We start from the raw sequence: 12,470 nt of genomic DNA on the forward strand, positions 1-12,470 counted from the left end.
CCGGGAGGGGTGGGACATTGAGCAGGAGCCACAAGATATACTGTCACGGCCTGTGTGTGTGCGTGTGCGTGTGCGTGTGCGTGTGCGTGCGTGCGTGCGTGCGTGCGTGCGTGCGTGCGTGCGTGCGTGCGTGCGTGCGTGCGTGCGTGTGTGTGTGTGCGTGCACGTGCGTGATTCAGCATGTGTGAGTGTGTCAGTTCCTCCTTCCTTCTTCAAATCCTTTGATAATAGCAGATCTACAAGCTCACAATGCGTTGCATGGCGACGCATTGTGAGCTTGTAGATCTGCTATTTCCAAATGGACGAAATGTATATAGAGCTGAAGTGGTTAATGTATGTTTAGTAATAATAATCAAGATCTACAAAGTAACTATAACTGAAGTTTTCTAATAATTGTAGTAGAGTCAAAGTACAATATTTGCCTCTGAGATGTATGTAGTGGAGTAGAAGTAAAAGTACTGAAAATTGAAAATATTCCAGTAAAGTAAAAGTACCTCAAAATCGTACTTAAGTACAGTACTTGAGTAAATGCAGGGATGAGCTGTAGGGGGTGCTATGGGGGGTCGGCGACCCCTTAGTTCTGGCGCTGGCTGGGAGCTGCGCGAGCACGCACCGTCAGCTGCGGTCTTAACACCTTAAAGTTTAAACAATAGCCTCTCAAGGTTCGCGCCGTCAGCGGCGAGCCGTTCTCAATAGCGTCTACCTGGCTGCTTTGCATAACATTAGGCTACTGGAGAAAAGCCATGGACTTGAATTGAATGTCTGCACTGCAGAGTGTGAAGGGGATCGCTTAGAAGAGGACCCAGTTCTCTGAGACAAGACAAAGACAAATTGTCTGATTATTTTAAGTACTTATGTGTGGGTGAGTCTATGTAAAGGGCTTTTATATAAAACTAAAAGGAAAATGAAATAATTAATTAATTGAAACAAAAATAAAAACAAATTAACAATGCAACTACATAATAAGATATAATTACATAAAAATCACATGTTGAATACAGTATTTCAACTAGCACTGAGCTGATTGGCTATGTGCACATGCGTGCACGTGCGCGTGCACGTGACGTCAGAAAATATAGCCCCCCTAGTTCAAAAATCCACAGCTCATCACTGAGTAAATGTACATAGTTACTTAACGCCACTGTAAATCAGCTATGATTGACTTTGCACACGTCACGGTGAAGTCCCGCTCGCTGTCAAATAGAATCCAACGTTCCGTTTGGCAGCTCTGGGATTCTAACACGGAATTGAACAAACAAAATGGACTCTTCCACGTGGACACGCTCACAGCCCTGGGTAGTTATTATTACAGATTAGAATCAGCTCTTCTGTCATGTATGTATAGCTGACAGCAGACATGGTGTCAGCCTCCTAATGGGCTGAGCATTCTGTCCGACCGAAAACAGCCTGATCTACAAGCCCCACAACGTGTCGCAGCGCGAAACGTTGTGGGCTTGTAGATCGGGCTGTTTTCGCAGCGTGCAACCAATCATAAACCCAGGCGTTATGCACTGTTACTGTACTGTTACTGTTACTGTACTTTGTGCACATCATGGCCATCCGCCACACAGCATTGAACGGGGTTGTGCAATATTATTAACCCATTCAATCCGGGAAAGCATCTGTGTCATTTTAGATTGCTTTGGCTATTCAAATATAGCAGATCTACAAGCTCACAGCTATGAGCTTGTAGATCTGATATGTTTTGTAAAAAACATTGAAAAATTTTGCAAATCTTTGAATATACTCAAATATTTGCTTCTGGGGGATTCTACAAATGTCTTCTAAATTCAAAAAATAAATAAAAAAACGTATGTTGCTATAATCAGTGGTGCTTCAACTTTTTTTCATGTCAAGGACTCCCAAAATTATATGTATTTGGCCGCGGACCCCCATCTCAAAATATGTTGTTCCAGGGACCCCCAGAAGCAAAGATTTGAGTTAAAAAAAATCGCTTTAAAAAAAAATAATATATATTCTAATATTTTCAAAAAAAATCATGCTTTTTCAAAAATAGCAGATCTAGAAGCTCATAGTGCGGCACCGAGTGCCGCACTATGAGCTTGTAGATCTGCTATTTTTGAACAGCCAAATAAATCTAAAAATGACACAGATGCGTTCCCTGTCTTATTGCGTTAACACAGAACGGAACAAAGAAAAGCCACATGTTTGCATCATGGGTATTTATTATTATTATTACAGATTAAAATCAGTCATTTCTCTAGACATGGTGTGTGCTTTAGAGTCTACAGTAGACATGGTGTGTGCTTTAGAGTCTACAGTAGACATGGTGTGTGCTTTAGAGTCTACAGTAGACATGGTGTGTGCTTTCTGAAACGCTTATTTATGATGCGGGGAACACATAAAAAAATACATGAGAACGTCCATAGGCGTAAACACATTGGTATAATAATACCCACACAAACAGGCAGAGAGGTTACAGCAGCACCGTGCCAAGATTACATCCTTCATCACAAGTTGTTTTTTTTGCACTCACTGTGTGAAATACAGTATGACCCCCCACTCGCTGTGTGAAATACAGTATGACCCCCCACTCGCTGTGTGAAATACAGTATGACCCCCCTCCCCCCATCCAACCCCCCCACCCCGTCTCCTTATGCCCGCTTTCATCAGTGGGTCCTCTTCCCGGTGCCAGGAGGGATGAGATGGGCGAGAGATTGCACGAGGCAAACCAACCGCCTGCCTGGGTTTACAGCAAGGGATGGATGTGTGTGTGTGTGTGTGTGTGTGTGTGTGTGTGTGTGTGTGTGTGTGTGTGTGTGTGTGTGTGTGTGTGTGTGTGTGTGTGTGTGTGAGACGTGTGTGTGTGTGAGATCTAGTGGATGAAACTCGCTGCGGCAGGAAAACATCAAAGGCCGATTCAGTGAAAGACTGCAGGGAGGTCACTATATATATTATATACACACACACACACACACACACACACACACACACACACACACACACACACACACACACACACACACACACACACACACACACACACACACACACACACACACACACACACACACGCACACACACACGCGCGCACGCACACACACAGACACACACTTAAAGCTGCACTCTTTCATGTTACCCGGGATTTACTGGACCACCCCCTGCTTTCCCTCTACACCAGATGTATTCAGCGGACATAGAGACCGTCTGTAAGCTGACAACGTCTTGCAACACCATGTGTTGTCAGCACATCGTGCGGTCAGGAAGATACACAAACAAAGTCTGATTCCCTCCGTCCCATACCCCAGGAGACAGCATCATGTCTCCCCGTCCCATACCCCAGGAGACAGCATCATGTCTCCCCGTCCCATACCCCAGGAGACAGCATCATGTGCCCCCGTCCCCGTCCCATACCCCAGGAGACAGCATCATGTCTCCCCGTCCCAGTCCCATACCCCAGGAGACATCATCATGTCTCCCCGTCCCCGTCCCATACCCCAGGAGACAGCATCATGTCTCCCCGTCCCCGTCCCATACCCCAGGAGACAGCATCATGTCTCCCCGTCCCCGTCCCATACCCCAGGAGACAGCATCATGTCTCCCCGTCCCCCTCCCATACCCCAGGAGACAGCATCATGTCTCCCCGTCCCCGTCCCATACCCCAGAAGACAGCATCATGTCTCCCCGTCCCCGTCCCATACCCCAGGAGACAGCATCATGTCCCCCCCGTCCCCGTCCCATACCCCAGAAGACAGCATCATGTCTCCCCGTCCCCGTCCCATACCCCAGGAGACAGCATCATGTCCCCCCCGTCCCCGTCCCATACCCCAGAAGACAGCATCATGTCTCCCCGTCCCCGTCCCATACCCCAGGAGACAGCATCATGTCCCCCCCGTCCCCGTCCCATACCCTAGAAGACAGCATCATGTCCCCCCCGTCCCCGTCCCATACCCCAGAAGACAGCATCATGTCTCCCCGTCCCCGTCCCATACCCCAGGAGACAGCATCATGTCTCCCCGTCCCCGTCCCATACCCCAGAAGACAGCATCATGTCTCCCCGTCCCCGTCCCATACCCCAGGAGACAGCATCATGTCTCCCCGTCCCCGTCCCATACCCCAGGAGACAGCATCATGTCTCCCCGTCCCCGTCCCATACCCTAGAAGACAGCATCATGTCCCCCCCGTCCCCGTCCCATACCCCAGAAGACAGCATCATGTCTCCCCGTCCCCGTCCCATACCCCAGGAGACAGCATCATGTCTCCCCGTCCCCGTCCCATACCCCAGAAGACAGCATCATGTCTCCCCGTCCCCGTCCCATAACCCAGGAGACAGCATCATGTCCCCCCCGTCCCCGTCCCATACCCCAGGAGACAGCATCATGTCCCCCCCGTCCCCGTCCCATACCCCAGGAGACAGCATCATGTCCCCCCCGTCCCCGTCCCATACCCCAGGAGACAGCATCATGTCTCCCCGTCCCCGTCCCATACCCCAGGAGACAGCATCATGTCTCCCCGTCCCCGTCCCATACCCCAGGAGACAGCATCATGTCCCCCCCGTCCCCGTCCCATACCCCAGGAGACAGCATCATGTCTCCCCGTCCCCGTCCCATACCCCAGGAGACAGCATCATGTCTCCCCGTCCCCGTCCCATACCCCAGAAGACAGCATCATGTCTCCCCGTCCCCGTCCCATACCCCAGAAGACAGCATCATGTCCCCCCCGTCCCCGTCCCATACCCCAGGAGACAGCATCATGTCTCCCCGTCCCCGTCCCATACCCCAGGAGACAGCATCATGTCTCCCCGTCCCCGTCCCATACCCCAGAAGACAGCATCATGTCCCCCCCGTCCCCGTCCCATACCCCAGGAGACAGCATCATGTCTCCCCGTCCCCGTCCCATACCCCAGGAGACAGCATCATGTCTCCAGCATGTCTTCTACAAAATCACTGCACAGATACTGAGAGACAACTCCTAGTTCCTGGGAGTTGATTATTCTTTTCATCTCTCCTCCTGGCCGCTAATGAACCAGAACCTTCTGCCCACACTATCTTATCTTATTGTGTCACAACTCCTTCTCTTTCCCAGGAACAATCAAAGGGTGTTTTCTGTGTTTGTGTTGATTCTGTGGAAACAAGCCTTTGGCTTTTGTTGTGTCATCCTTTTTTTAACCCATTGTACTGTCTGTATCTTTACAAATCGTCAATAAAGTATTCAATCAAGTAGTCAATCAACCCTAGTCTCACGTAGTCAGACAACTGTTCCACAATCTTCTAATATTATAGAGTCTGGAACTACACCTCCTGAAAGCCCAGAAGGATAGCTGTCATCTGTTCGTCATTCCCGTTAACAATTCTATTTTTTAATTTCCATTTCTGCTATTCAGCAAGCTGTGTTAGGCTTCCATTATTTACATTTAAATGTGGATAAATCTGCGTGTCTGTGAAGACGAAACGGAAGCGGGGAGGAGACGACTCATCCACTGTATCCCCGGATCATTTGCAGAGCTTCTGTTGCTCCGGAAGCATTTGAAAAGAGCAGATCTACAAGCTCGTAGCGGGAGACTAATCAGCCAGTCTGCCACACCTACAAGTTCCTGCTATGTTCGTATGCTCTCGTTCTCCCTGATCCAGTGGTTCTCAAACTCTTTCATGGACCCCCAAAATGATATGTATTTGGCCGCGGACCCCCATCTCAAAGTATGTTGTTCCAGGGACCCCCCAGAAGCAAAGATTTTAGTTAAAAATGTTCCCATTAAAATAATACATACATTCAAAGATTTGCACACATTTTCCCCTTGTGTTCCACTCTTACTGCTGTTGCTGCTACAACGTTCAATACAGGTTTTTATCTTTTGTTATTTTATCTGCCTTGAAGACGAGCTCAAAGTGTGTTTTTTCTGTTTTCTTGCCTTTGTTTTGAGACAGAGATCTGATTATTGTTATTATTACCTTTAAAGGAGAGAAAGTATGCAGAATGTGCTAATGACATGTAATGGTAGTTGTTGGTGTATATTCCATTATTCTGCATGGAAAAGCACATTCAGTCATTTGTACTGAAACAATGACTTAGAATGAATTGTTTGGATCATATGATTATAATAATAATGATCTTAATAATTGTTGTTATCATTGTTTTTTCTTGATTGCTGTGTTTCTACAAACTGTGTGTTTTCATCCAGAGGAAGGAGCAGGAGGGAAACAAAACATATGGTCTGTCAGGTCAGGTGTTCCAAACTGTTACTGGTCAGGATTCAAAACGTAGCAGATCTACAAGATCGAGCCGCATTTCGAAACTTGTTTCAAGACGCTTTACGAGCTTGTAGATCTGCTGCTTTTGATGATTTTGTGTGACACTGTAGTATGATCAAGTACGATGTTAATTTACGAAAAAAAACATAATACTGACATTAAAATGTAGTAGTGGAGAGAGAGAGAGAGAGAGAGAGAGAGAGAGAGAGAGAGAGAGAGAGAGAGACAGAGAGAGAGAGACAGAGAGAGAGAGACAGAGAGAGAGACAGAGAGAGAGACAGAGAGAGAGAGAGAGAGAGAGACAGAGAGAGAGAGAGAGAGAGAGAGAGAGACAGAGAGACAGAGAGAGATACATAAACGATAAGTATCAGAGCAGTGGGGGGTCTGCACCTGTAGACCACCCACCAGCATCATCATTCACACTCACTCCCCTCCCACAGGGGTTTTTCTCTAAACACAGATAAACACAACAGATAGACACCATGACCGTGTCCTTTATCCTGTTATCATGTCAACATGCCTACACCACTACGCTGTGTTATCATGTCAACATGCCTACACCACTACGCTGTGTTATCATGTCAACATACCTACACCACTACGCTGTGTTATCATGTCAACATGCCTACACCACTACACTGTGTTATCATGTCAACATGCCTACACCACTACACTGTGTTATCATGTCAACATGCCTACACCACTACACTGTGTTATCATGTCAACATGCCTACACCACTACACTGTGTTATCATGTCAACATGCCTACACCACTACGCTGTGTTATCATGTCAACATGCCTACACCACTACACTGTGTTATCATGTCAACATGCCTACACCACTACGCTGTGTTATCATGTCAACATGCCTACACCACTACGCTGTGTTATCATGTCAACATACCTACACCACTACGCTGTGTTATCATGTCAACATGCCTACACCACTACACTGTGTTATCATGTCAACATACCTACACCACTACACTGTGTTATCATGTCAACATGCCTACACCACTACACTGTGTTATCATGTCAACATGCCTACACCACTACGCTGTGTTATCATGTCAACATGCCTACACCACTACGCTGTGTTATCATGTCAACATGCCTACACCACTACGCTGTGTTATCATGTCAACATGCCTACACCACTACGCTGTGTTATCATGTCAACATGCCTACACCACTACACTGTGTTATCATGTCAACATGCCTACACCACTACGCTGTGTTATCATGTCAACATGCCTACACCACTACGCTGTGTTATCATGTCAACATGCCTACACCACTACGCTGTGTTATCATGTCAACATGCCTACACCACTACGCTGTGTTATCATGTCAACATGCCTACACCACTACACTGTGTTATCATGTCAACATGCCTACACCACTACACTGTGTTATCATGTCAACATGCCTACACCACTACGCTGTGTTATCATGTCAACATGCCTACACCACTACGCTGTGTTATCATGTCAACATGCCTACACCACTACGCTGTGTTAGCATGTCAACATGCCTACACCACTACGCTGTGTTATCATGTCAACATGCCTACACCACTACGCTGTGTTATCATGTCAACATGCCTACACCACTACGCTGTGTTAGCATGTCAACATGCCTACACCACTACGCTGTGTTATCATGTCAACATGCCTACACCACTACGCTGTGTTATCATGTCAACATGCCTACACCACTACGCTGTGTTATCATGTCAACATGCCTACACCACTACACTGTGTTATCATGTCAACATGCCTACACCACTACGCTGTGTTATCATGTCAACATGCCTACACCACTACGCTCTGCAAAGCCTGTTTCATATACAGTACGTCCAACCATTCATCCTCACCATTCCACTGTCCTCCCTCTCGGTGACACACACACACACACACACACACACACACACACACACACACACACACACACACACACACACACACACACACACACACACACACACACACACACACACACACACACACACACACACACACACACACACACACACACACACACACACTTTGCAGTTCCGATTGAACGGACATCCATATTTGGGGGAAACTGCCATGACAGCAACACAGGATCAGAGCAGCTCTGCTTAAAAGCAGACCTGTGATAGGATACTGACTTCATTGATTACTGATTGACTTGATTGATTGACTTTAGGTTCACGCCTACATTGTATACGTTGTGAATGGATAGCAGTCGGATCCATAATAACTTCTAGTCTGAATGCAGTACGTTGGTGATAAACATTGACGTCATTGTGACATCATAGTGACATCATAGTGCAAAGTGAGCATCGGAGCAACACACCTTTAAAACCAGGCCTGTGAAAGGTTAATGATCACTTAAGGCGTATAGGCCTACACTGTAAAGACTAAGCTCATAACGGCTACATCCATAGAATCTAAATCTGTAGATGCCCGGTTTCACCTGGATGAAGGAGCCCATAATCGCGCACATTTGATTACAATTACCATTGCAATTTAGGCAATTAGCAGACGATCCAGTGATTTACAAGAGCCAGTTTGGAAATAAAAGCAGATCGGGGCTGCAGTACGTTTGTGATCATTTAGCTGAATTCGCTAGTCGTAGTTTAGCCTGTTGGCCAAAAAAACTGAAAGCAGGACGTCAGAAACACCAACCGTAACCGTTAACGACCGCTCGCCCATATTTAGGGTTTTAGTCTCGAGGATCCATGGCGCCGCGAGCAGCAGTACAGCTGGACAAAGCGGCGTGGATCTGGGTCAACGACGTGACGCCGGAGGACGTCGGAGAGGAACACGTGGAGCTGGCGTATCGCGTGAACACGGCGGCCTGCAGGAGAGGAGTCTGCCGGAAGAACTGCAGGGGAAACCCCAACTGTTTGGTGGGGATCGGCGAGCAGCTGTGGCTGGGAGAAATCGACGACTACATCGGCGACCCGAACTGGGAGCGCCGGGACAAGAACGCCTTTGTGGGCCTGACCAATCTGGGCGCCACGTGCTACGTCAACGCCTTCCTGCAGGTGTGGTTCCACAACCTGGAGCTGCGCCAAAGCCTCTACCGGTGCCACAGCGCTCGAGCGCAGGAGCACAACGACGACGCCGGCTCGGTCTACGAGCCCCAGTCCATCTCGGAACACCTCCAGTATCTGTTCGCGCTGTTGCAAAACAGCAACCGACGCTACATCGACCCGTCGGGCCTGGTCAAGGCTCTGGGACTGGACACGGGGCTACAGCAGGACGCCCAGGAGTTCTCCAAGCTCTTCCTGACCCTGCTGGAGGACTCTCTGGCCAAGCAGACGGACCCCGGCCTGCAAAAGGTCATCCAGAACCAGTTCTGCGGCGAGTTCTCCTACGTCACCGTGTGCAACCGGTGCGGCCGCGTCTCGCCGCTGCCGTCCACGTTCTACGAGCTGGAGCTCAACATCCAGGGCCTCAAGAACCTCGGCGAGTGTGTGAGCGAGTTCCTCCGGGAGGAGAAGCTGGACGGGGACAACCGATACTTCTGCGAGAGCTGTCAGGGCAAGCAGAACGCCGCCCGGCGCATCAAACTCCACAGCCTGCCGCCCATCCTCAACCTGCAGCTCATGCGCTTTGTCTTCGACCGACAGACGGGCCACAAGAAGAAGCTCAACTCGTTCATCACCTTCCCGGAGCTGCTGGACATGGGGCCTTATCTGGAGGGGAAAGAAGAGCGGAAGTGTTGGTACGAGCTGAGCACCGTGCTGATCCACCGCGGGGTGACCGCCTACTCGGGCCACTACATCGCCCACGTGAAGGACGCGCGCACCGGCGAGTGGTACAACTTCAACGACGAGGAGATCGAGAAGATGGAGGGCAAGGCGCTCCATCTGGGCGTGGAGGAGGACCTTACGTCCCAGCACACACGTAAACCCCGGTGCAATAAAGGCCACCACAGCTCCAGGAACGCCTACATGCTGGTCTACAAGGTCCAGGAGGAGCAGAACATCACAGACCCGTCATCTCGGACCGACGCTGAGGTGCCGGCGTTCCTGCAGCGACTGGTGGACCGAGACAACCACGAGTTCGAGGAGCAGTGCGTCAAGATGGCCGACAAGAGGAAGCAGAACATGGACAAGTGGAAGGAAGTGAAAGAGATCTACGACCACCTGCCCGCGGTGGAAGGCCAGCCGTACGAGTTTGTTCCCGTGGATTGGTTGAAGGCGTGGCTGGACGAATCCGCCAAAACCACAGAGATCGACAACTCCCTCTTGCTGTGCTCTCACCGCAAGCTGCACCCCAACAAAGTGTGCGAGGCCAAGAGGGTTTCCCTGCAGGCGGCCCGGGTGCTTTACGATCGCTACGGCGGAGGGCCCCGGCTGAACGCCTCGTCCCTTTGTGTGGAGTGTGTGGTGGAGTGCTGCAGGGTGCAGCGGCTGAAGAACCAGCTCCAGGAGGACTACCAGGAAGTGGCAAGGCTGGTCAAAGGCACACCCAGCGTCGGTGAGGGTTTCTGGGTAGGAAAGCAGTCCCTGAAAGACTGGCGGTTGCTGGCTCTCAAGCAGCTGGAAGAGGAGGACGAGCAGGAGATGAACTGCCCCAACAACGCCAACGGCAAAGAGTACGGCCCGCACCTCCCGGAAGGCAACAACAACTACGAGGAAGAGATGAGGACGTCGTTCAACGAAGACATCCTGTGTGGCCACGGGACTCTGAGCACCCTGACCACTGAACGGAGGGTGGTGCCGCCGGACGCCTGGTCCACGCTGAGGGCTTACTTCCCCAGAGCTCCGGAGTTCGGCCAGCGGCAGCAGGCCTGCTCCCAGTGCTTCAGGCTGGAGCACGAGGAGAAGCTGACGGCCAACATGCAGAAAACCCAACTGATCAACCTGTTCAAGGAGAAGAACCGGCCCAAGCTCTCCGGCTGGACTCGCGGCAGTCCGGACGTGCTGTACGTAATCCCTCTGTGTTTCGTGGACGAGTGGCGGAAGTTCATAAGAAAGCCCACGAAGTCTCCTCCGGTGTCCAGCGTGGACAACGTCCCGCTGCTGTGTCCCCACGGCGGCTTCATGTTCACCTACGACGCCCTGGTCGACGGAGACGCCCAGAACATCGCCCTGCTGTGGCCCAACGAGTGGGAGGCGGTCAACAGGCTCTTCACCGTGGACCAGACCATCTCCATCCACCGATCGCGACGGGGGGCCACCACCCCCCCGCAGTACAGCACGCGGCCTGAGCTGTGCCGCGAGTGTCGCGAGGGCTTCCTGGTCCAGAGGCAGAGGGACCAGCGGGAGTACGCCCAGGCGACCATCTACGTCCACAAGGTCAAGATGACGCGACAGGAGGAGGAGGAGGAGGCCGCTTCCTCTGAGCCCAACGCCGCGGAGCAGAACGGCAGCGGCTCAGACGCGGAGGAGGAGAGGGACCCGTCCCCGAAGAGGGACGACTCCCCGAAAAGGGACGATGACTCCCCAGAGAAGCTGGAAACCGAGGACGCAGATTTAAGCGAGTCGCTGGACATGGTGAAACGACTGAAACTTAACAACGGCGCTACCAGCGTCGCGCCGACGGGTCCCGCCCCCTACGTTTCAGCCAACAACAACAACAACAACAACAACAGCAACGCCGTTAAGACGCCGAGAAGAAGCACGAGGAACAGGAAAAAGCCGGAGGAGAAAAAGCTCACCGTCTCGGCCAGTCAGACGCTGAGGGAGCTGAAGATACAGATCATGAGCGCGTTCTCCGTGGCTCCGTTTGACCAGAACCTGACGATCAAAGGACGGCGCCTCACGGACGACCTGGCCACGCTGGGCAGCCTCGGCGTCACGCCCAACAGCACCATCGTTCTGACGGCCGACGAACCCGTGGCGGATTACGCAGCGATGGACGACGTTTATCAAGTTGGAATGCCCGAGGAGGGCTTTAAAGGGACCGGGCTTCTGGGTTATTGAAGGGGAAACAACGTATGCAGCATTGGTTCTCAAAAGTGGGGCTATGGGGACCCCCAGCGGTCCTTGGCGGGGTACCAGGGGGTCCCCATGCTAAATAAGTTAATATAGCGTCACAATCATTTTCACCGCTTTAACCATTATTGTATACTTTGGCTATGTTTGAAAAATCTTGAAAATGTGTGCACATCTTTACATCTTTTTTTTAAAAGGCGAACAATAACACAAATCTTCGCTTCTGGAGGTCCCTGGCACAACACGTTTTCAGGTGGGGGTCCGCGGCCACAAACATATCATTTTGGGGGTCCTTGACACGGAAAAGTTTGAGAATCACTGA

General features: G+C 50.7%; 1 protein-coding gene across 1 annotated transcript; it reads left to right on the top strand.

Annotated features, from left to right (window-relative positions):
- Positions 1 to 8,938: 8,938 nt before the first annotated feature.
- On the top strand, positions 8,939 to 12,136 carry LOC308096671 (ubiquitin carboxyl-terminal hydrolase 48-like; the record flags this gene model as incomplete). Its single annotated transcript, XM_080444082.1, has 1 exon — positions 8,939 to 12,136. One exon carries the CDS (start codon positions 8,939 to 8,941, stop codon positions 12,134 to 12,136), a length of 3,198 nt encoding a protein of 1,065 aa, XP_080300208.1.
- Positions 12,137 to 12,470: the final 334 nt, after the last annotated feature.

This window comes from Gymnoscopelus braueri, assembly GCF_963280865.1.
Source record: "Gymnoscopelus braueri genome assembly, chromosome: 12".
NCBI classification, from domain to species: Eukaryota; Metazoa; Chordata; class Actinopteri; order Myctophiformes; family Myctophidae; genus Gymnoscopelus; species Gymnoscopelus braueri.